A 25,024-nucleotide genomic window follows, 5' to 3' on the forward strand; every position below is an offset into this window, starting at 1 on the left:
CCCCTAACCTCTTGTACTCCTAACACCATTTCAGTGTTTTCTTCCTGAAGGACTCAAATGACACAAGGTGTGACAATTTGCATTAAAGCCTCATTATCAGGATAAGCTGTCAGATTCTGAGTTATTTTGAGTGATATTTAAGTCTTCCCAGGTCTTTAGTCTTTGTGGTGAAGTTTGTACCTAACTCTTTAGGACAGCACTGCTCAAAATATGGTCTATGGATAAGTGTGTCCATGAGTTATTTGTTATTACCTCTCCAGAAGATGAGTGCAGAAATTGAGAAGAATCACTTAGAGAATTGTATAGGAATTGTACATTGCTGAAACGATGGTGATCAGTGAACCGGTTATCTTGAATACAACATAAGTTAGTTTGGATGTTGCTGAACTCATATGGTGAGTCCCATGTCATATGAACTGTGTACTAGTCATGTGCAGTACGACCACATTAAAATTTGTGATATTTTCAGCTTAGTTTAGTAATCGTGATCCTAACAATGTCTAAAATCTGGAATTGATTTATTTTTATCAAAATACAATTTAAACATAATGACAACTTTAAAGGATAAATTGTTGGAAATGGCAACTGATGAAGGACTAAATATGAATTCTGAAAATATGACATGATTTGTTTTATTGTAGTTAAAAATGAACATCCTTGGTTTGCTAAAACAGCTTTAAAATGTTCCCTTTCATTTCTATCAATGTAGTGATGGGAGACTGGTGCCCACCACAGTGTTAAAACGGAGGAGATATTTAAAATATATGCTATCCTCTGTAAGCTCTGCAAGAAGCGCTGTCTTTAATCCAACTATACAATCATCAGGAACGAGCTTATTTGCTACTTAAAAACTTTATTTTTTTTGCCTTTTAGAAATTTTATTGTGAAGTTTATATTTCATTTTATTATCTGATTTTAAGAATTGAAAAGTAAATAGCCCAAATAACAGTCTTGATTTTAATATATAATAAATAGTTTAGTTACCATACAAATGAAAGGTATTATTCAACAAAATCATGAAGTATATTTTCTCTTTTATGGTGGTATGAATGTGAAAACTTAATTATTTTTCCCAGTAAATTAGCAATTTAAAGCTCTTTGCCTTTCTTTTTTTTTTTTCAAGTGTAGTACATTTTATTATTTTCCAGCAAATCCTTATTTTCTGTGAACACTTGATATAATTATAGTTTTGTCATTCATTAGAGTACCAGGAATTTACCATATTGATAAGGATAAAATATAAATACCTTTTTACATTGATATATTTATACTTAAAAAAACAAAATGAAATCATTGTATTTTATAACTTGCTTTTCTTTAACAATATACTATAGGATTTTTCTTTTATGCTGTTCTATTTTATTTTAATAATTATGAATGGCTGCACAGATTCTCATCAATGAAACCATAGCTTATTAAGGCATCCACTCTATATATCATTAAACTGCATTTAACTCTATTTTTATACCTAATCAATAAAACCACAATTGATAACTTTGAGTTTAAATCTTGGGCATATTTTTAATTTTTGTTTTTAATCTATATTTCTCTAAGTCCAATCAGAAGATCTACAGATATGACCATTTTTTCTTCTTTTCTTTTCTTCTCTTTCTTTCTTTCTTTCTTTCTTTCTTTCTTTCTCTCTTTCTTTCTCTCTCTCTCTCTCTCTCTTTCTTTCTTTCTTCTTTCCTTCTTTCTTTTTTTATTTTATTTTATTTTTTATTATTATACTTTAAGTTCTAGGGTACATGTGCACAATGTGCAAGTTTGTTACATATGTATACATGTGTCGTGTTGATGTGCTGCATCCATTAACTCCTCATTTACATTAGGTATATCTCCTAATGCTATCCCTCCCCACTCCCGCCACCCCACAACAGGCCCCAGTGTGTGATGTTCCCCACCTTTTGCATAAGTGTTTTCATTGTTCAATTCCCACCTATGAGTGAGAACATGCAGTGTTTGGTTTTCTGTCCTTGTGACAGTTTGCTCAGAATGATGGTTTCCAGCTTCGTCCATGTCCCTACAAAGGACATGAACTCATCACTTTTTATGGCTGCATAGTATTCCATGGTGTATATGTGCCACATTTTCTTAATCCAGTCTATCATTGATGGACATTTGGGTTGGTTCCAAGTCTTTGCTATTGTGAATAGTGCTGCAATAAACATACAAGTGCATGTGTCTTTATAGCAGCATGATTTATAATCCTTTGGGTATATACCCAGTAATGGAATGACTGGGTCAAATGGTATTTCTAGTTCTAGATCCTTGAGGAATCACCACAGTGTCTTCCACAATGGTTGAACTAGTTTACAGTCCCACCAACAGTGTAAAAGCATTCCTATTTCTCCACATCCTCTCCCACGTGTTGTTTCCTGACTTTTTAACGATCACCATTGTAACTGGTGTGAGATGGTATCTCATTGTGGTTTTGATTTGCATTTCTCTGATGGCTAGTGATGATGAGCATTTTTTCATGTGTCTGTTGGCTGTATAAATGTCTTCTTTTGAGAGGTGTCTGTTCATATCCTTTGCCCACTTTTTGATGAGGTTGATTTTTTCTTGTAAATTTGTTTAAGTTATTTGTAGATTCTGGATATTAGCCCTTTGCCAGACGGTTAGATTGTAAAAATTTTCTCCCATTCTGTAGGTTGCCTGTTCACTCTGATGGTAATTTCTTTTGCTGTTCAGAAGCTCTTTAGTTTAATTAGATCCCATTTGTCAATTTTGACTTTTGTTGCCATTGCATTTGGTGTTTTAGTCATGATGTCCTTGCCCATGCCTATGGCCTGAATGGTATTGCCTAGGTTTTCTTCTAGGGTTTTTATGGTTTTAGGTCTAATATTTAAGTCTCTAATCCATCTTGAATTAATTTTTGTATAAGGTGTAAGGAAGGGATTCAGTTTCAGCTTTCCACATATGGCTAGCCAGTTTTCCCAGCACCATTTATTAAATAGGGAATCCTTTCCCCATTTCTTGTTTTTGTCAGGTTTGTCAAAGATCAGATGGTTGTAGATGTGTGGTATTATTTCTGGGGGCTCTATTCTGTTCCATTGGTCCATATCTCTGTTTTGGTACCAGTACCATGCTATTTTGGTTACTGTAGCCTTGTAGTATAGTTTGAAGTCAGGTAGTGTGATGCCTCCAGCTTTGTTCTTTTGGCTTAGGATTGTCTTGGCAATGCAGGCGCTTTTTTGGTGCCATATGAACTTTAAAGTAGTTTTTTCCAATTCTGTGAAGAAAGTCATTGGTAGCTTGATGGGGATGGCATTGAATCCATAAATTACCTTGGGCAGTATGGCCATTTTCACAATATTGATTCTTCCTATCCATGAGCATGGAATGTTCTTCCTTTTTTGTGTGTCCTCTTTTATTTCATCGAGCAGTGGTTTGTACTTCTTCTTGAAGCGGTCCTTCGCATTCCTTGTTAGTTGGATTCCTAAGTATTTTATTCTCTTTGAAGCAATTGTGAATGGGAGTTCACTCATGATTTGGCTGTCTGTTTGTCTGCTATTTGTGTGTAGGAATGCTTGTGATTTTTGCACATTGATTTTGTATCTGGAGACTTTGCTTAAGTTGCTTATCAGCTTAAGGAGATTTTGGGCTGAGATGATGGGGTTTTCTAAGTATGCAATCATGTCATCTGCAAACAGAGACAATTTGACTTCCTCTTTTCCTAATTGAATACCCTTTATTTCTTTCTCTTGCCTGATTGCCCTGGCCAGAACTTCCAACACTATGTTGAATAGGAGTGGTGAGAAAGGGCATCCCTGTCTTGTGCCAGTTTTCAAAGGGAATGCTTCCAGTTTTTGCCCATTCAGTATGATATTGGCTGAGGGTTTGTCATAAACAGCTCTTATTATTTTGAGATACATCCCATCAATACCTAGTTTATTGAGAGTTTTTAGCATGAAGGGCTGTTGAATTTTGCCAAGGCCTTTTCTGCATCTATTGAGATAATCATGTGGTCTTTGTCTTTGGTTCTGTTTATATGATGAATTACGTTTATTGATTTGTGTATGTTGAACCAGCTTTGCATCCCAGGGATCAAGCCAACTTGATCGTTGTGGATAAGCTTTTTGACGTGCTGCTGGATTTGGTTTGCCAGTATTTTATTGAGGATTTTAACATCAATTGTTCATCGGGGATATTGGTCTAAAATTCTCTCTTTTTTTTTTTTTTTTTGCTGTGTCTCTGCCAGGCTTTGGTGTCAGAATGATATTGGCCTCATAAAATGCATTAGGGAGGATTCCCTCTTTTTCTATTGATGGGAATAGTTTCAGAAGGAATGGTACCAGCTCCTCTTTGTACCTCTGGTAGAATCCGGCTGTTAACCGTCTGGTCCTGGATTTTTTTTTGGTTGGTAGGCTATTAATTATTGCCTCAACTTCAGAACATGTTATTGGTCTATTCAGGGATTCAGCTTCTTCCTGGTTTAGTCTTGAGAGGGTGTATGTGTCCAGGAATTTATTCATTTCTTCTAGACTTTCTAGTTTATTTGCATAGAGGTGTTTATAGTATTCTCTGATGGTAGTTTGTATTTCTGTGGGATCGGTGGTGATATCCCCTTTATCATCTTTTATTGCGTCTATTTGATTGTTCTCTGTGTTTTTATTTATAAGTCTTGATAGCGGTCTATCCATTTTGTTGATCTTTTCAAAAACCCAGCTCCTGGATTCACTGATTTTTTGAAGGGTTTTTTTGTGTCTCTATCTCCTTCATTTCTGCTCTGATCTTAGGTATTTCTTACCTTCTGCTAGCTTTTGAATTTGTTTGCTCTTGCTTCACTAGTTCTTTTAAGTGTGAAGTTAGGGGGTCAGTTTTGGATCATTTCTGCTTTCTCTTGTGGGCATTTAGTGCTATAAATTTCCCTCTACACCCTGCTTTAAATGTGTCCCAGAGATTCTGATATGTTGTGTCTTTGTTCTCATTGGTTTCAAAGAACATCTTTATTTCTGCCTTCATTTTGTTATGTACCCAATAGTCATCCAGGAGCAGGTTTTTCAGTTTCCATGTAGTTGTGTGGTTTTGAGTGAGTTTTCTTAATCCTGAGTTCTAGTTTGATTGCACTGTGGTCTGAGAGACAGTTTGTTATAATTTCTGTTCTTTTACATTTGCTGAGGAGTGCTTTACTTCCAACTATGTGGTCAGTTTTGGAAAAAGTGTGATGTGGTGCTGAGAAGAATGTATATTCTGTTGATTTGGGGTGGAGAGTTCTCCAGATGTCTATTAGGTCTGCTTGGTGCAGAGCTGAGTTCAATTCCTGGATATCCTTGTTAACTTTCTGTCTCATTGACCTGTCTAATATTGACAGTGGGGTGTTAAAGTTTCCCAGTATTATTGTGTGGGAGTCTAAGTCTCTTTATAGGTCTCTAAGGACTTGCTTTATGAATCTGGGTGCTCCTGTATTGGGTGCCTATATATTTAGGATAGTTAGCTCTTCTATTTGAACTGATCTATTTACCATTATGTAGTGGCCTTCTTTGTCTCTTTTGATCTTTGTTGGTTTAAAGTCTGTTTTATCAGAGATTAGGATTGCAACCCCTGCTTTTTTTTTGTTTTCCATTTGCTTGGTAGATCTTCCTCCATCCCTTTATTTTGAGCCTATGTGTGTCTCTGCACGTGAGATGGGTCTCCTGAATACCGCACCTGATGGGTCCCGACTCTTTATCCAAACTGCCAGTCTGTGTCTTTTAATTGGAGCATTTAGCCCGTTTACATTTAAGGCTAATATTGTTATGTGTGAACTTAATCTTGTCATTATGATGTTAGCTGGTTATTCTGCTTGTTAGTTGATGCAGTTTCTTCCTAGCATTGATGGTCTTTACAATTTGGCATGTTTTTGCAGTGGCTGGTTCCAGTTGTTCCTTTCTGTGTTTAGTGCTTCCTTCAGGGGCTCTTGTAAGGCAGGCCTGGCGGTGACAAAATCTCTCAGCATTTGTTTGTTTGTAAAGGATTTTATTTCTCCTTCCTTTATGAAGCTTAGTTTGGGTGGATATGATATTCTGGGTTGAAAATTCTTTTCTTTAAGAATGTTGAATATTGGCCCCCACTCTCTTCTGGTTTGTAGAGTTTCTGCCGAGAGATCTGCTATTAGTCTGATGGGCTTCCCTTTGTGGGTAACCCAACCTTTCTCTCTGGCTGCCCTTAACATTTTTTCCTTCATTTCAACTTCGGTGAATCTGATAGTGATGTGTCTTGGAGTTGCTCTTCTCAAGGAGTATCTTTGTGGTGTTCTCTGTATTTCCTGAATTTGCATGCTGGCCAGCTTTGCTAGATTGGGGAAGTTCTCCTGAATAATGTCCTGAAGAGTGTTTTCCAACTTGGTTCCATTCTCCCCGTCACTTTCAGGTACACAAATCAGATGTAGATTTGGTCGTTTCACATAGTCCCATATTTCTTGGAGGCTTTGTTCATTTCTTTTTATTCTTTTTTCTCTAAACTTCTCATTTCATTTCATTCATTTGATCTTCAATCACTGATACTGTTTCTTCCACTTGATCAAATCGGCTACTGAAGCTTGTGCATGTGTCACATAGTTCTTGTGCCATGGTTTTCAGCTCCATCAGGTCATTTAAGGACTTCTCTACACTGTTTTTTCTAGTTAGTCATTCGTTTAATCTTTCTTCAAGGTTTTTAGCTCTTTGCGATGGGTTTGAACATCCTCCTTTAGCTCGGAGAAGTTTGTTACTACTGATCATCTGAAGCCTTCTTCTCTCAACTTTTCAAAGTCATTCGCCATCCAGCTTTGTTCCATTGCTGGCGAGGAGCTGTGTTCCTTTGGAGGAGAAGAGACACTCTGATTTTTAGAATTTTCAGCTTTTCTGCTCTGATTTCTCCCCATCTTTGTGGTTTTATTTACCTTTGGTCTTTGATGATGGTGACATACAGATGGGGTTTTGGTGTGGATGTCCTTTCTGTTAGTTTTCCTTCTAACAGTCAGGACCCTCAGCTGCAGGTCTGCTGGAGTTTGCTGGAGGTCCACTCCAGACCTTGTTTGCCTGGGAATCACCAGCGGAGGCTGCAGAACAGCAAATACTGCAGAACAGCAAATGTTGCTGCCTGATCCTTCCCCTGGAAGCTTCATCTCAGAGGGGCACCCACCTGTATGAATTGTTAGTTGGCCCCTACAGAGAGGTGTCTCCAGTTAGGCTACTCAAGGGTCAGGGACCCACTTGAGGAGGCAGTCTGTCCGTTCTCAGATCTCAAACTCCGCACTGGGAGAAGCAGTACTCTCTTCAAAGCTGTCAGATAGGGACGTTTAAGTCTGCAGAAGTTTCTGCTGCCTTTTTTTCAGTTATGCCCCACCCCCAGAGGTGGAGTCTACAGAGGCAGGCAGGCTTCCTTGAGCTGCGGTGGGCTCCACCCAGTTCCAGCTTCCCAGCCACTTTGTTTACCTACTCAAGCCACAGTAATGGCAGATGTCCCTCCCTGAGCCTCGCTGCTGCCTTGCAGTTCGATCTCAGACTGCTGTGCTAGCAGTGAGCAAGGCTCTGTGGGTGTGGGACCCTCCGATCCTGGCATGGGATATAATCTCCTGGTGTGCCGTTTGCTAAGACCGCTGGAAAAATGCAGTATTAGGGTGGGAGTGTACCGATTTTCCAGGTACGGTCTATCACGGCTTCCCTTTGCCAGGAAAGGGAATTCCCGGACCCCTTGTGCTTCCCAGGTGAGGTCATGCCCCGCCCTGCTCTGTGGGCTCCACCCACTGTCTGAGAAGCCCTAGTGAGATGAACTTGGTACCTCAGTTGGAAATGCAGAAATCACCTGTCTTCTGCCTCACTCACACTGGGAGCTGCAGATTGGAGCTGTTCCTATTCGGCCACCTTGTGACCTCCCCCAAAACTTTAAATATTACATACATGGTGCTTGTTCAAAATGCTTTTACATGCATTTAATATATGGACAACTCAGGCATAAATTTTTATCAAATTACGATCATGGAATGACAAGTTACAAATGTTAAGACAATGCTCAATCGCTTATACTAAACTTTCAATGAACAATATGTACAGTTTCTGTTAATGCCTTTATTTTCTATTATGTTTCTTCTGATTGCATACGTTGAAATGCAATTTTACATTTACTGAAACTAATAATAAAAAATTTGGGCTTGTATTTTGCACATATTTTCCCCATTTTTCTACTAATTCATTTTTACTGTATTATAGAAGTATCTTTTACTGACAGATTGGAAAAACAACCCATTCTTCCCCACGGATAATCTGGGAAGCTGCTCTAAGACGCTGATCTTGAGGCAGACAATAAAAGCGTAGTAACAGTGAGGGCCCTGGAAAAGCTCCCGGGAAAGTAAAAATACAAAGTTTCAGTAACTAAGATTTCTTTCCTGGTTAAATACACTCAACCTGTATTTGGGCTGAGTGTTGGCCGGGTACAAATGTAGACAAAGGTTCCCAGAGTGCCGCCGCAATCCTCTCCCACAACATGGCCCCGAGCTACTCATTTTGAGATTTGCCTTTAGAGAAGAGCGAAGGAGCGGGGGCGTGGCGAGCACCGTGAGATCATCGGAAAGCGCCCCTCGGCGCGGGCACAGCCGGCGCGTCATTGTCGTCATCGTTGCCCGACCGCTTTCCGGGAGACTGTAGTCGAAGGCCCTGAGGTATTTTTCAAAGTTGTACTTTCAGTTTTTCTCCTCCTCCTGTTTAACTCCGCTTTTCCTCTCCTGGGATTCCCCTGTAATCCTCTGGGCAGACTGAGAGAATCGGAGTTTGGCTGCATAGCCTTCCAGGAATGCAGTGTCTCACAGCTCTTCTGGGGCAGCATTGCTGCAGGTCCCCCACTTCCGCTTGTTTTGGGGCTGCTTGCAGGCTTTGGCTTACCCCGGCCCCTCATTTCTCTCTCTTGTTCCGGTCTTTCTCTTTTTCTTCGTTTGTTAACCACCCCCTTCTCAACTCTTGGAAGACGAAAAAATTAAAAACAACAACAACAAAAAAAACATGACTTCACAATTTTCAGCTGTCTTCAAATCTTGCGTAAGGAGAGAGGCTAAAGTGGGACGTCTAGGGGAGTCACTTTACTGTGTTAGCTCCGTTTATCATTCACATTCACAGACTGCCTGCCGCTGCAGTATTAGCCCGTCTGAGATAGTGGGCTAATTTCGACCTTTAGCCGAAATCTGTGGTGGGTAATCCAAGAGAGCAGTTTTTCTTGATGACCCGGGAAAGTTCAGTGTAACTAAAACTTGCTTGAAAATGCCTTTAATGTCTTCATGTTTGCTGAATACAATTCAGTTTTGGCTTGATACAGACGTATTTGTCGCAATGAGATGTCTGCTATCCACTTATTAACCCATTGGTACTGTCTGATGGTAGACAGAACCAAGACTTAACCGTGATTTTTAAAAAAATTAAATTTAAAATTTTTGTGGTTACATAGTAGGTGTATATATTTATGGGGTACACGAGATGTTTTGATACAGGCAGGCAATGTGTAATAATCACATGGAAAATGGGGCATCCATCCCTTCAGGCACTTACCCTTTGTGTTACAAACAATCCAATTATACTTTTAGTTATTTAACCCTGTATTTTTGATTCAAAATTAACAGATTAGCCCTGTCGAAGTACAGAGAAGTATTTGCGTTTAGTGGAAATGATAGAACTCATTGTTTTGTTGAAAGATGATGATAAGTGTGAATAATGGTTTTTCAAAATAAAACAAAATTCTCAGTCAAAAGATACTACAGCTGCCTTCAGTTAGCTGTGTTGTATGTATCACAGTTCAGAAGTAATGCAATTTTTTTTCTTAACTGCTTTTACCTTTTCAAATGGCTCTTCATATGTATTATCTCAGCTACTGTTTCCAAACAGTTGACCCTTCAAGCATAGCTCTACATAGTCCACAATGGATTAGAGTATTTGATAACTTTCACTTTTGGTAAAATACTATCTAATGTATTGAGGGCTGAGCCAGGCCCTGTTCTGATGGCTTTTATCTATATTATTTATTTAATCTATGCAGCAACCCCATATACTGTTATTTAAGAAATGAGGTGATTGTAATAAGCCACTTCCATATGTTTTGGAAGGTAATTTTGCTGCTTGATCGCTGTAATTTTGGAAATGCTTTGAATTAAACACTGAATAGAAGTAAATTTAATCTAATGTAGTTATTCATCTCAATCTTGAGCAATATCCTCATAATTTATATACTCCTCTATTATTAGACTTCTGGATACATTTATTTTTAGATGTTAATATCTTTTTTAGAAAAGGAAGAAGTCTGTATGTACTCAGGAATTGTACTGTGAGACTGAAGGAGAGTCACAGACAATACTAACATGGAGTCACTGTTTGCCCAAGACAGCAATATTTATTGAGAACTTGTGTGTACATTTCATTGTTATTTTCTCCTGAGATAATGCAGTGCAAAAAAGCCATTCCAGTAATTCATTACGGGTGATAGAATTCTGGTGCAGCAACAGCAAGTGGCTCTCAAGTTCCAAAACACAATCATGTTGGATTTATTCTCAAGCTTAGTTCATAACTGTGTATAATTATTTGGTGTAGAGATGGGAAGAGCCCCAGAACGTACATGATCATATGTTTGTTTGGATCCATGTGGTGACTTTCTAGTATCTGTAAGCTCAAACTGTAATCTGATATTAAGAGTTTCCAAAATTAGGTCTTAGGTTACTTTGGTTGGTTTTAGTTAGTTAACAAATAGTTGCTAAATACCTAATACATGACAAGACATTATGTTAGTGATGTGTTCAAAATGTACCTCGACATGAATCTTACCTTGAGGAATAGCCCAGTGAGTAAATAACCAATGGAAAGGTAAGAGCAGAGGAGTGACATGATCTGACTTAGGTTTATTTTATTTTACTTTATGTTTTATTTTGTTTTACTTTATTGTCTGTTCTTTTGTTTTCTTTTGTTTCCTTTCCTGCCCTGCCCTGCCCCGCCCCGCCCCACCCCACCTCACCCCACCCACTTCTTTTCTTTCGGAGTCTGGCTCTGTTGCCCAGGCTGGAGTGCAGTGGTGCAATCTCAGCTCACTGCAACCTCCGCCTCCTGGGTTCCAACGATTCTCCTGCCTCAGCCTCCTAAGTAGCTGGGATTACAGGCACGTGTCACCACGCCCGGCTAATTTTTTTTGTATTTTTAGTAGAAATGGGGTTTCACCATGTTGGCCAGGCTGGTCTTGAACTCCTGACCTCAGGTGATCTGCCTGTCTTGGCCTCCCAAAGTGCTGGGATTACAGGCGTCAGCCACTGCGCCTGGCCTGACTTAGGTTTTAATAGAATCTTCTCTGGCTTCTGTGTTAAGAATAGTTTGTTGTGGGGTGGGGTAGGTGAAAACCAGGAGACTAATCATGGAGGTGTTGTAGTTCAGATGAGATGATAACATCTTAATTGGAAAGAAGTGAAGATGGAGAAGCAGTTTAATTTTAGATGTATTTTCTAGGAAAAGCCAATAGAATTGCTTACAGATTGAAAGTGAATTGTAAGAATAAGGTTATTGTCAAAGTTTGGGGCTTGAGCAACTAGAAGAATGAAATTGCCGTTAACTGAGAAATAGAAAACTGTGGGAGGGGCAGGTTTGTGGGAAGATTCGGAGTTGAGTTAAGGAGGTGATAAGTTTGTGATGTCTGTTAGTCATCTAAGCGGAGATGTTGAGTAGGCAGTTAAGTATGTTCATTCCGGACTTCAGAGTGGTCATTGCTGGAAACAGACATTTGAGAGTTGTCAGTGAACAGATGGTATTTAAAGTTGTGAGACCAGAGACAGTCGTTAAAAGAGTAAATGTAGGCAGAAAAGAGAAGGGGCACAAGGCCTGAGTCCTTAGGCATTTTAACATTAACAAGTTAGGAAAATGAGGAATAACCACCAAATGAGACAGCCTGAGCAGCCAGTGAGGGACAAGGACAATTTTGAGTCTGGTGTTGTGGAATTTAGAGTAGAGTAGTGCAGCTGATGGATCGGGTGAAGTGAGGATTGACACCTTTGGATTTATCAAGAACTTGAGGAGTGTTATTGATAGATATGTCATTACGTTAAGTCAAGCATATAGTTGCACAGCAGTGTGATAACTGTATTACAGTTATATTCAGAGAAACTTGGGAGCAAAGAGGAAGAAGAGACTACCTTTGTTTGGGAGGTATGGACACCTTTATAGAGGAGGGAGCATTTGATGTGGGTTTTAAAGGATTGATAGGCCAAGAAAATGGAGACAGTTATGAAGAGGAGGTTGATATGATTTGGGTGTGTGTCTCCTCCAGATCTCTTGTTGAAATGTGACTTCCAGTGTTGGAGGTAGGCCCGGTCATGGAGGCAGACTGAATGTCTTGGTTTTGTCCTTGAGGTAATGAGTTGAGTTCTCACTCTGTTAGTTCACTCCTAGCGCTGGTTGTTTAAAAGAGCATGGAAGCTCCTCTTCTCTCTCTTGCCGCTTCACCCGCCATGTCACATGTCTGCTCCCCCTTTATCTCACCAAAAGCAGATGCTGGTACCGTGCTTGTTGTGTAGCCTGCAGAACTGGGAGCCAAATCTAACCTCTTTTCTTTATTAAATTACCCAGCCTCAGGTATTCCTGCATAGCAATGCAAAACGGAGGAACACGGGTATTCCAAGTAGAGGGAAAGGGCTATGATAGCACCTCAGTTCCCTTCCTTCATGGTCACATCTCCCAGTTAGCTGTTTTAAAGATGCTTTTGCCAGTCCTCTTTCCTCTGTGGCCATTTGCTAATGCCCCATGTTCAGTAGCTCCAGGCCTACTGAACATTGCTAAGGAAGTTGGAGATTCTAGTCATGTGGAGTAGTGACAGGAACAGAAGTTGAGTGTAACGTTGCTCCAGGCCTACTGAACATTGCTAAGGAAATTGGAGATTCTGGTCACGTGGATTAGTGACAGGAACAGAAGTTGAGTGTGACGTTGGGGAATAGGGTAAAGATGGGAGTTAAGGCTGGAAGGGTTACGGGAATAGACTTTCAGGGAGGAACAAACCTTTTACATTGTATAAAAGATTTTGTCCAGAGAGCATCCTACACAAATCCACTGATGGGATTTGTGAGGGATGCTCCTCCTCCATTCGATTTGAGTTCCATTCTGCCGAGCTTTACCACTTACCAGCCCTGTGACCTGTTTCTGTTGTGCCATCTGTAAAGTGAAGCTAATTTTAGTGCCCAGTCGTAGAGTTGTGAGAACTCTCCTCGCCCGCACTACAGTTTTTGTCTGCTTAACTCGTCTCTGTCATCGAGTGCTTTCTTGAGGAAGCATTCTGTCTTCCCTCAGATTAAGTCATGTCCACTATCTCATAGCACAATTTATTTCTTCATATTACTGTTGTAATTTTATATTTCCGTGATTCTTTGATTAGTGTCTATCATCCACACTAAACAGTAAGTACAGAGCAGGCAAGTTTTTGCTTACTATTATCTTCCAAGCATCAGGGCTGCCTATCATAGAGGCTAATTAAATATCTATTGAATAAGAGAGTCCTTAGAGACTGGCATGTGGTAAATGCTCAGTAAATATTATTCATTTACATGACATTGTGCAGTAAGTGCTGAGGAGGTATCAGGGATAAATAAAGGAACTGTCAGGCAACTGACAGAGGACCTGTTGAGGTTGGGTAGCATTAATTTATGTCTTTTGTGAATTTCGTTAGGAATGAATGTTCACTAGGCCTAGAGCTAGAATGTTTGGCTAGGGGGCAGGAAGAGAAGATGAGAACTTGCAAAAGCATCTTTAAACCAGTTGACTGGGATGTTTAGCCATGTAGCAAGCAGGCCAGAGGAGGCTTTTGTACCATGAGAATAGAGGAAAATAGCCACTTGGTGGCTAGACAATTTAGGGGTAGAAAAAACATTTATATGGTTCTTTGAATGTAATAGTGGTAAAGAACGTAGGTTTAATTGTTGCTGCTAAGTAGAGGGAAATGGCATTTTTATCTGGTATGTTTGAGAATAAAGTAAATTTCAAAATTTGAGATGATTGAAGTTTTTATAAGCTTAAGTGTTACGTTACATATCTTGTAATTCAGAGAGTGTAACAAAATGTACTTCCTCACTTTCTTGCGTTTTGTTTCCCAGAAGTGACCACAGTTAACAGCTTCTTTTGGATCCTTTAAGAAAACTTATATGCATATACCATACAAATATGCCTCCATACTCATATATCTTATTTTCTTCAAAATAAATAGGATGGCCTGGGTATGGTGGCTCACACCTCTAATCCCAGCACTGTGGGAGGCTGAGGCGGGCAGATCACCTGAGGTCAGGAGTTTGAGACCAGCCTGGCCAACGTGGTGAAACCTCATCTCTACTAAAAATACAAAAAAAAAAAAAAAAAAAAAAAAAAAGTAGCCAGGCATGGTGGTGGATGCCTGAAATCCCACCTACTTGGGAGGCTGAGGCAGGAGAATCACTTGAACCCAGTAGGGGAGGTTGCAGTGAGTTGAGATCGCACCACTGAACTCCAGCCTGGGCAACAGAAACGAAACTTCATCTCAAATAAATAAATAAATAGGATGTATTATACATGCTGTTCTTCAACTTTTGTTCATTTAATATATCTTAGGAATCTTTCTAAGCTGTACCTCGTACCTTTTCACTACTGCAGAGTATTTTAATAGGTGGGCATACCATAATTTATTTAACCAGGTTCTAATAATGGATGTGTTGGTTGTTCTGTTTTAAAGTTTACTGTTTTAAAGATCATTGCAGTGGAAGTCCTTAAACATTATCTTGCGTTAAAATATACTTTGAGAAGTAAAATTGCTAGGTCAAAGGAGGTGTACATAGGTGATTTTGAAGCATGGTGCAGATTGCCCCACAAAAATGCTAAACTAATTTATACCCTGACTAATAGTGAATGGGAGGCTGTTCTCAGCTCACCTTTGTCCATTTTAGTACTATTAATCTCTTTAATTTTTAAAATGGCATCATATTCTAGCAATTTATGTTTCCTTAATTATCAGTAAGGTTGAGTAGCTTTCTTTATGCTTATTGGTCATCTGGATTATTTGTGAACTGTTGATTTTCTTTGCCCATTTTTCTTTTCGATTGTGTGTACTTTTTTTTGTTGTTGTTAAATTGATTCATAGAGGCTTAAAAAAATCTTTGTGTTGCATATGTCTTTTTTTAGTTTTTTATTTGGCATTACTCTTGGGTGTTTATTTGTTTATTTTGCCTACATTTTTAAGGGACAGGTAAAAATACAAGAAATTAGGATTTTTTTTTTTTTTAAAGAAGGGAATTTGCTGGGATCAGTGTCTCACACCTGTAATCCCAGCAGTTTGGGAGGCTGAGCTGGGCGGATCACAAGGTCAGGATTTCGAGACAGCCTGGCCAACATGGTGAAACCCTGTCTCTCCTAAAAAAGTACAAAAATTAGCTGGGCATGGTGGTGTGCACCTGTAATCCCAGCTACTCGGGAGGCTGAGGCAGGAGAATTGCTTGAACTTGGGAGGCAGAGGTCGCAGTGAACTGAGATTGAGCCACTGCCTGGGCAAGAGAGCAAGACTCTACCTCAAAAAAAAAAAAAAAAAAAATAAGGAATTTGTGATACTCTTGAAATAAATAGACACTTCAGAATGTCAGCCTTTTGTTGGAAATGTTAGTAATACAAACCTCATTTGAGACTATATGTTCAGCAACTATCACAGATGTAGTGAGCACCCAGTAACCTTCCTCTTCCTCACCCCAGTTATATCTGGAATTGAAATGAGATATAATGGAGCTGCTTAAATATTCTAGATGACACCTTCTCTTTAGTTATTCCCCTATATATGAACTGAGTTGTATTCTAAAAGCTAGTTTGTGGTTAGCCATCTAATTTCACTATAGAAATAATGTACATAAGGTTCTTATCTTTTCTCTCAAAGTTGTAATAATTCGTGGAGGCTACTTTTTTTTTTTTTTAAAGCAAATTCAAAATGTTACATAATTTTACCCCTCTATACTTCAGTGTGCATCCTCAAAAGACGGGGAAATTTTCTTATATAACTGTATTGCTGTTATCATAGATGACAGAATTATCAATAATCTGTTGGTGTCATCTAATACTTGGTCCATGTTCAGATTTCTTTCTCACAGAACTATCTTTTTATGCTTGGTTTATTTGAATCAAGATCCAAACAAGGTCTATGTATTTCATTTGGTTGTTATGTCTCTTAAATCTCTTCAATCTCTTCTTCCTCTTTCTTCCCCCATTTTTTTTTGCTTCATGCCATTGACTTGTTATAGAAGCCTGATCAGTTGTCCTGTAGAGTACTGTGTTTCTCACTCCATATTTGTTTGCTTTCTTGTGGTGTTAATTTGTTCCTCTATCCTTTATATTTCCTGTAAAATGGAAGTTAGCTCTGTAGGCTTAATTGTTCAGATTCAGCTTTTTTGGGAGTTGGAAATGCTTTGCAGATGGTGCTGTGTATGTTATATTGGCTCGCATCAGGAGGTTCATAATATGTGTGTTTCACCTACTTTTAGTGATCTATTGGTGGTCATTGCCTAAACCTATAATTTCATTAGGGGTTGCAAAGTCGTGATTCTTTTTTAAGTTGTCATTTCTTCTACATTTGTTAGCTAGAATTTGAAGTCTAGTTCTGTTACTTGGGAGCCTGATAATCAAAATAACAAGCTTGTTGTGGAAAAGTATTGTCAGAGCAATAATATTTGTGATGCCAGGAATACATCTTAGTGTAATAGTCTTTTTTTTTTTTTTTTTTTTTTTTTTTTTTTTTAAAGGGCTGCAGGCGTTGCTCCGTTGCCCAGGCTGGAGTGCAGTAGTGTAATTATAGCTTACTGCAGCCTCGAACTCCTGGACTCAAGTGATTCTCTCACCTCAGCCTCCTGAGTAGGTAGGACTACAGGTGCATGCCATCATGCCCAGCTAATTAAAAATATTTTCTGTTTTAGAGATGGATCTGTCTGTGTTTCCCAGGTGGGTCTTGAACTCCTGGGCTCAAGTGATCCTCCTGTCAGTCTCCCAAAGTGTTGGAATTACAGGTGTGAGCCATGGTGCCTGGCTGTGATTGTCTTTTTAATGTTTCAAGTTGGTTTGGCTGTAGCCCACAGATACTCAGTCAAACATGAATGTAGGTGTTGCTGTGAAAGTATTTTGAAGCCATGATTAAAATCCATAATCTATTGAGTAAGGGAGATTATTCTAAATAATCTGGGTGGGCCTGATTCAATGAGTTGAAAGGCTTTAGAAGCAGAGCCGAGGTTTCCCTGACCCAAAAGAAGAAATTCCACTTGTAGACAGCAGTTTCAGCTAGTAGCCAAGAGGTCCAGCATGAGTTCCTTCCTTGATAGCTTGCCGTATGTAAACCAGTTTCTTGCCATAACTCTGTTAATACGTATCTCCTACTGGTTCTGCTTCTCTAGTTGAAACCTGACTGGTGCAAAGGGTAACTCCTCTGATGCTCCTGTTCTCTAGCTAAATGGGGTGGGAAGTGGTAATAAGGGTCAGAGAACCTACGTTGTTTAGGGTAACCATATAATTTTTTGTTCAAACTGGGACAAGAAAGAAAGGAGCTGAGTTGGTGGCAAGCTGAAACAACAGGCATAAGGTGGAACTGTCTTGGGCAAATTGAGAGATACAGTCACCTTGTGTGTCAGCCATTGGGGATACAACATGAACATGACACAGCCCCCCCTCAAGGAACTTGTAGTCAAAAGGGAAGTCAAGTAAATAAAAATACATTAAGAGATAGTGTTTTATGTGACATGACAGCTTATAGTTGTTATATTTGTCCAGACAGAGAGCATAGAAGGAGAGCATGCAGAGAAGTCTTCATTGGCCGAACTGAAACCTATTTTTTACCTCCAAAGATAAGCAGGATTTGAACAAAGTGGAGTTGGAAGGGCGTTTCAGGCTTAGAGCGTCACACAGGTCAAAGTTGAGAGTGAGAGAGCATGGCACATTTGGAAAACTGCCATCATGGCCACAGCTCTAGGATTCAAAGAGGGGAGCCATGAAAGATGAGGTTAGGCAGACAAGCAAGGGCCACATCATAATGGGCCTTGCATCTATGCTGAGAGGTTTGGAACTATCTTCCATGTGGTAGGGAACTGTTGCAGAATTTTAAACAGAGGAGTACCATGACCAGACTGTTTAAAGCATATTTTGTAATATTCTAAAACTGGGAGTGGAGAAAAATTGATAATAGGGACACTACTCAAAGGCTGTTGAAATAATCTAGCCAGTGAGAATGGAGGAAAGCTTGTGGTGTGAGGAGATTAAGGAAGCCATATTGCCAGGACTGATTGGATTTGGGGTGCCTCCCAGGTTTCTGCCTGGATTGGCCACCCTGAAGTGGAGAATTGAAGAAAAGAGGTAGCTGATGACTTCAGTTCTGTATGTGATGCTATGCACTCTTCTTTTCTGCTATCGGTACTTTGGCTTCTGTATAACCAGTGAGAAGAGGGACTGAGTGGCAGTAACGGCTGTTAGGGTTACTGGGCGGCATCTCCCCAACCCAGGTCCTTAGTCTCAGCCACACCCTACTGAGTGGTGAAGAGAAGCAAGTTTTCTCACGCCCTCTCCGTCTGTCTCTACCTCTGCAGCCAGTGTTTTAGAAGGAGTGTGTGGAAGGGCGAGGAGTACCTATAGAACCCGGGAGGAGGGTGAGGAGCAGAGCTGGGTGAGTTATTTTCTTCTTTGGAAATTTTAACATGTACAACCTTAGGCATGTTCTTTAACTTCATTGTGGCTCAGTTTCTTCATCTGTGAGGTTTGGATGAACAAGTGCATGTGGAATGCTTAGAATAGTGCCTGGCACATAATCAGTGCTATTCAGGTGTTTGCTGCTGATACCATAGAGTCATTGCTTGATCCTGGGGTCAGAGTAGCTAAGGGGATGGAGGGAAATTTCTGCGCTTTTTCTTTGGAAGGAATAAATATTCAGCAACTGCCTATATAAAATGTTAGTAGAAATCACTTGAATTAGGAGGAATTTCTCATAATAGAAGAGCCTTTATTTTTTAGCCCCCCTTGCCTTTTCTAACAACAAATATCTGCTTGTTTATTGGGGCTTAGGGACAGGGAATAATTGCAGGAAAAATCTCTACTGTGTTCTTCTGAAGAAAGGAAATGTTTTCTAATAGGAAAATTTGATGAAAAAATTCACATTTAAATAAAGACCTTTTGTGTTTTTAAAAAATACATACAGTATTTGTTAAAAGCCAAAATACTTTATTGTGCCTTTATTTAAATGTTTTTTATTAAAAATTTAATATGTGCTTTTTGAAATAAAATATAAACAATGAAGAATGAAGAGTTAAAAAAATGAGTCTGCTTTGAACCTATTCCCTAATCCTTGTCTTTTTTCAGAGAAAATGTCTGTTTTTTGTATGCTCCCTCCAGACTTTTCTCTACATGTATGTATATAGCTTTTTTTTTTTTTAAAGCCAAATGGCATATATTAGGCACATTATGTGTTATATACAATGTTCTCTGTTCTCTTTTTCCTTCTTATTGTGTGTCACTATATATAGATTTACTTCTTTATTTTTAGAAGACATGTAATATTCTCAAGGATGAATATGCTGTAATTCATTTAACTGTTTCCCTGTCGATGAATATCTAGATTATTTCCAATATTTTGTCATAGTTTATTTCAACAAATGTTTATTGACTGTCAGGCAGTGCTTGTGAACAAATCACAAAAATTCCTGCTCTCATGTAGTTGCCTTTTGGAGGTAGACTGGCAACAAATAAATACATGTTAGTTGATATAGAGGAATGTAAGGTGGGGAAGGAGATAGGGAGTGAGGAGGAGTGGTGTGCATTTTAAAATGGGGTGGTTAGGAGAGAGATACCAATAGGTAACATTTGAGTGGAGATCTGGTGAAGGTAACATAATAAGCTCTGAAGATGTTGGTAAGGGAGGAAGAGAGGAATAGAGTATTCTAGGAAGGAGAGAAGTCCAAAGGGAGGTAGGCATGTGCCTGTTGTCATGGGGGAAGAACAATGAGGCTATTGTGGCTGGAGTGAAATAAGCAAGGGAGAGTGGGAGATGAAGTCACAGAAGGTGATGGGGAGTCAGGGCAAATTGTGTTGAGCTTTTTGAACCCACTGTAAGGATTTTTAAAAGGTAAATATTTATTTTTTTTTTTGATTTAAAAAATAGAGTTGGGGTCTCGCTGTGTTGCCCAGGTTGGTCTCGAACTCCTGGGCTCAAGCTATCCTCCTGCCTTGGCCTCCCAAAGTGCTGGGTTTACAGGCATGAGCCACCTTGTCGGGCCCACTGTAAGGATTTTTGTCTTATTTCGAATGAGGTGACAAGCCTTTGGAAATTTCTGAGCAGAAGCATGGCATAGTCTGATTTACATTTTGAATGATCTCTCTATATTCTTGATAATAGACTTTGGCCAGAAGCAAGAAAGCTATTTAGGAGGGCATTCAGGCATGGTTTGATGGTGGTTTGGACCAGGATAGTAGCAGTAGAGGTGGTAGGACATGGTTAGATTCTGGGTGTGTATTAAAGATGAAGTGAGAGAGAGTAGTCAAGGATCACTCTGAAATTTTGGGACTGAACAATTGGAAAGTTAGAGTTGCCATGAAATGAAATGATGAAAACCGCAGTAGGCAAGGTTAGGAATCTGGCTTTGGGCAGGTTCCATTTGAGAATTTATTAGACATCCTACCAGAGATACTCAGTATCTCTGTATGAATTTCATATTTACATTCAGCTGAGTATCTCTGCAGCTGGAAATGTAAATATGAATTTCAATGGAGAGGTCAGGGTTGGAGAAAGAAATGTTGGAGTCTTCAGTTTACTAAAGCAATTTAAAACCCTCAGCTCACCTAGGAGTAAATCAGAGAAGAAAGTCAGGAACAGCCTCTGGGCACTTCAAGCTTGGTTAAGGGGCTGAGAATGTGAGAAAGCTGCATCTAAGAGACCAAGAAGGGAGCCAGTGAGATAGAAAGGAAACCAAGGAAACCAAGGAAACCAAGAGAAGGGAGTCAACAGTGTCACTCAAGGAGAACTGAGAATTGACCATTGAATTTAACCATGTGGCAGTGTGGGTGACCTTGCTAAGTATAATTTTGAGAGAAAAGTAAGGTCATATGTTTGTAAGAGATTTGAGAAAGGATGGAAGGAGAGGAATTAGAGACTTAGTATAAGCACCTCGAAGTCAAGATCTTTTTTTTCTTTTTTTTTTTGGTTTCTTTCTTAGATGGAGAAATAAAACATTTAAACTTACAGGTAGTAGTCCAGCAAAGGGACAATTTGATACAAGACAAACTGGAGGAAGTTCAGAGACAAGTTTAAGGAGGACATTTTAATTTATATGCATATGTGCAAGGATTTTTATAGGCTAGATTCTTAAAAGGATTTCCTGAGTCAAAGGGTATGTGCATTTTAAAAACCGGTACCAATTTATATTCCACTTTCAGTGTATAACCTTTCTAACACTGAACATTCTTAATCTTTAAAATTATTGCCAATCTGATAGGTGATGATATCTTCATTATTTTAATTTGTTTTATTGCTTTCTAGGAACTGTTTATTTAGTCTATCTAATTCTTTGTGGTATTTTGTCAGATACTTTCTCCTAGCTGTCTCTTGCCTTTTAACTTTGCTTATGGTATCCTTTTACCATGTATGACTTTTCAAAAAAGTTTTTATGTAGTTAAGTTTGTCAGCCATTTCCTTTTATAGCATTTGGGTTTCATTTAGATATAAATATTTGATATAATCTAATATGTTTATACATTTACATTTTTAATTCATTTGGAGTTTATTTTTGTATATGTTAAGAAAAAAGTTTTCCATCTTTCTCTATATTCTTAAACAGCTAAATACCGTAGGAGTTAACTGTTTCTTGAAGGTTTGAAAGAAATTACCTATAAAATCTTCTAGGACTAGAGCCTCTTTGGAGGGTAGGTCTTTGACTACTGTGTAATTCTTTTTCTGTGGTTAATGATCTGTATGGTTTTTATGTACTTCTTTTTAGTTTTGGTAATTGATATCTTCCCAAGAACGTCATTCTTTTCATTTACATTTTCAAATTTATTGGTTCAAAATTCTACATAAAGTGAGGAAATACCAAGTCTTCTTTACAGTATATCCCTATACTTACACCTTTATCTAGACAATAAATGCTGGAGCTGTCCTTTCACAGATCTGGAGATTAGGTTAGCTATTTTCAGCCCTTAATGGCTCTGTTCTTGGGGATATTTCTAAATTCTCATTCTCTTTTGTTTGTAAGGTTTCTTGGCTTTGTTTCCTGTTTCCAGTCTGATCCCATTTGCTCTTTTTTTTTTTGGTTTGAGAGACAGTCTAACTCTGTTGCCCAGGCTGGAGTGTAGTGGCACAGTCTTGGCTCACTGCGACCTCCGCCTCCAAGGTTCAAGCAATTCTCCTGCCTCAGACTCCCAAGTAGCTGGGAGTACAGGCATGTGCCACCATGCCTGGCTAATTTTTGTATTTTTAGTAGAGACGGGATTTCACCATGTTGGCCAGGCTGGTCTCGAACTCCTGACCTCAGGTGATCTGCCCGCCTCAGCCTCCCAAAGTGCTGGGATTACAGCGTGAGCCACCATGTCCAGCCCAGTTTGCTCTTTAGCTTACACAGTTTCTACTGTTAAAGTCTGCTGGTAGATCTGTGCTTTTGTTGGTTTCCAGCATTTTTATTTTCATGTTTTTATATTTCTTCTGTCATATTGTAGGGATTTGGGGAGGGATGAGAGGCAAATGCATATTTTCAGTTAACCTTTTGAAATTGGAAATCAATTCTTTTCTGTGTAGTTTTCTTATTGCCTTGTTTAATTGCTGGTTGCACAATAGTTGGATAGTAACTTCACAACTCAAGTAGTAATAGATAGACTTCACTTTATTTTTTTAATGAAACCAGATGTCTTAGTGGAATATACTCATTCAGAAGAAATGTTGATATGTTGTCACTAAATATTCAAATAGTACTTTTCAAACTTAAAAGTAATCATAACATTTAGAACTGTAAGGGACTTTATAGATCATTAGACCAACTGCCTTATTTTATGGATGAGGAATTTGAGGCCGAGAGAGATTCAGTGATTTATCTCAGGTGACAAAGTTGGTGATCAAGATGGAAAGCCCGAGTCTCTTTACTTCCATTCTGCTATGCTATTTGCTGTCATACACATTCATGCTGTTCTCCTTACCTATGTGATAAAGAGGTATTTCTGTTAATACAATTTTTTTTTATTCTAAAGATGTTACCTATGGCTTAGAATTGCTTCTAAAATTTGGACTTAGATACTTTAATAATACATTGATATAGGTGAATTTTTAAAGTATGGGCTGTCAGAGTATGCACTGGCACAAATGAAAACCATATTGTTTATTTGCCCCAAGTTTCCTCTTTTCTGCTTATGGGCTTTATATGATTTATGGACTCTTTGGATTTCTTATTAATATTTTAAAGAAGCTTAAGGAATATAAATATATATGATTTATATATTAATCATTATATGAAAAATGATTTCTGTGATACATATTTTAGACCTGATATTTTTACTTTTTTTGTTTAATATAACATGCTCTCAGATCGACACCTATATTTAGAAGGACTGAAATACATAGTTTTCTTAAAAAAGTGCTTTGCTTACCATTTCTTTAGCAATCATTAGGAGATCTATTTATCAAACTTTAATTGCTTTGCTAATTCAACAGTTTTTAAAATGTAGGATTTTGATTATTGCTATCTCATATTTGGTAATCATGTCTTTAGTTCTTTAAAAGTTCTTTAAAAATACAAAAAAATTAGCTGGGCATGGTGGCAATGGGCCTGTAGTCCAGCAACCTGGGAGGCTGAGGTGGGGGGATCCCTTGGGCCCAGCAGGCAGAAGTTGCATTGGGTGGTGATTGCATTATCCTGGGCGACAGAGAGAGACCCCATCTCAAAACAAAACAAAACAAAAATGTTGAGAGTTTGGTGTGCATAGCATTAGTGGGCTTCGGTTGGTTCTTCTTCCACAGCCCCCCAGGAAACTTAAGAAAGGGACAAATTGGAATGTATTTAATCTAGAATTAAATTCTAAAAAGATTTGTTTATCTTCAGGTTTTAACTCTTAGTGTCTTTGAAATACATGATATGACCTATTGATTTTTTTTTTTTTTTTGTAAACTAAAGAACAAGCTCTGTCTCTAATATGAATTCAAAGAATTTAATTTTTTCTAGTCAGCCATAATGGCAGGTGAAGAAATTAATGAAGACTATCCAGTAGAAATTCATGAGTATTTGTCAGCGTTTGAGAATTCCATTGGTGCTGTGGATGAGATGCTGAAGACCATGATGTCTGTTTCTAGAAATGAGTTGTTGCAGAAGGTATTTTAAAAATGTAATTTCCTAAAAATGAATTTCATAAAACAGAATGCTATTTTATGAAACATGTGGAAGAAGAAACAGATTAATGACCTATGCCCCTTTTCCCCTTTATTTCGATTTTATTAGTGTTTGGGTATTTTTAGGGGGGAAACAAAACACAACTCCAGCCTTAGGAAATAACCTCCTAACTGTGTTTTTAACTTGGTTTTGGAAAAAAAAGGAGCACTCACAGTATTCTTTTTGACAGACTCTATCTTTGACCTTTTAAGTATTACAATGATGTGATCAGGGTTTCTGGAAACCCTATAGGACAAAAACAGTAAATTGACTTTGACAGTCTAAAACAAATCTCATTATGTTTCTTCTGTCTTTGGTATTGCCTAAGCATCTTAGCCTGCTTCTTATACATAAATGCATCATGTACAATGTTTATATTGATAAACTACTTTTGACATACAAAACCCAGATCGTAACTCTCGAAATTAAAATAATTCAAAAGAATTTTTCTTGGGTTGTACACTTTCCTTGTCTAACTAAAGATGATACCCTAAGGTGAAAATTTGTGGACAAAAGTCACTCATTAAGAAAACTTCTTTTTACAAATTATTTTCAGATCATTTGGTTATTGGATTATATGAATTGAAAAAAATTCTTTGATACCTTGTACTTGGTAAAAGTTTAAAATGTTATCAGATGGTGTTCCAAGTTTGTGTATTTTTTTTCTGTCTCACTTTCTCT

The 25,024-nt window shown here is 38.5% G+C and overlaps 1 protein-coding gene across 4 annotated transcripts in view; it reads left to right on the plus strand.

Annotated features, from left to right (window-relative positions):
• Positions 1-25,024, plus strand: part of C1D (C1D nuclear receptor corepressor) — a 377,915-nt gene that overhangs the window by 348,959 nt on the left and 3,932 nt on the right. The window contains exons 1-3 of one of the 4 annotated variants that reach the window (XM_050754557.1): positions 8,552-8,623; positions 18,536-18,612; positions 24,140-24,286. In XM_050754557.1, coding sequence (XP_050610514.1) covers positions 24,149-24,286 — 138 coding nt within the window. In that variant the 5' untranslated portion in view covers positions 8,552-8,623; positions 18,536-18,612; positions 24,140-24,148. Of the gene's footprint in view, positions 1-8,525; positions 8,624-18,535; positions 18,613-19,223; positions 21,326-24,139; positions 24,287-25,024 lie in introns of those variants that run through there. The other 3 variants (XM_050754556.1, XM_050754555.1, XM_050754558.1) reach the window with 3 other exon arrangements.

Source organism: Macaca thibetana, chromosome 13 (assembly GCF_024542745.1).
Source record: "Macaca thibetana thibetana isolate TM-01 chromosome 13, ASM2454274v1, whole genome shotgun sequence".
Classification (NCBI taxonomy): domain Eukaryota; kingdom Metazoa; phylum Chordata; class Mammalia; order Primates; family Cercopithecidae; genus Macaca; species Macaca thibetana.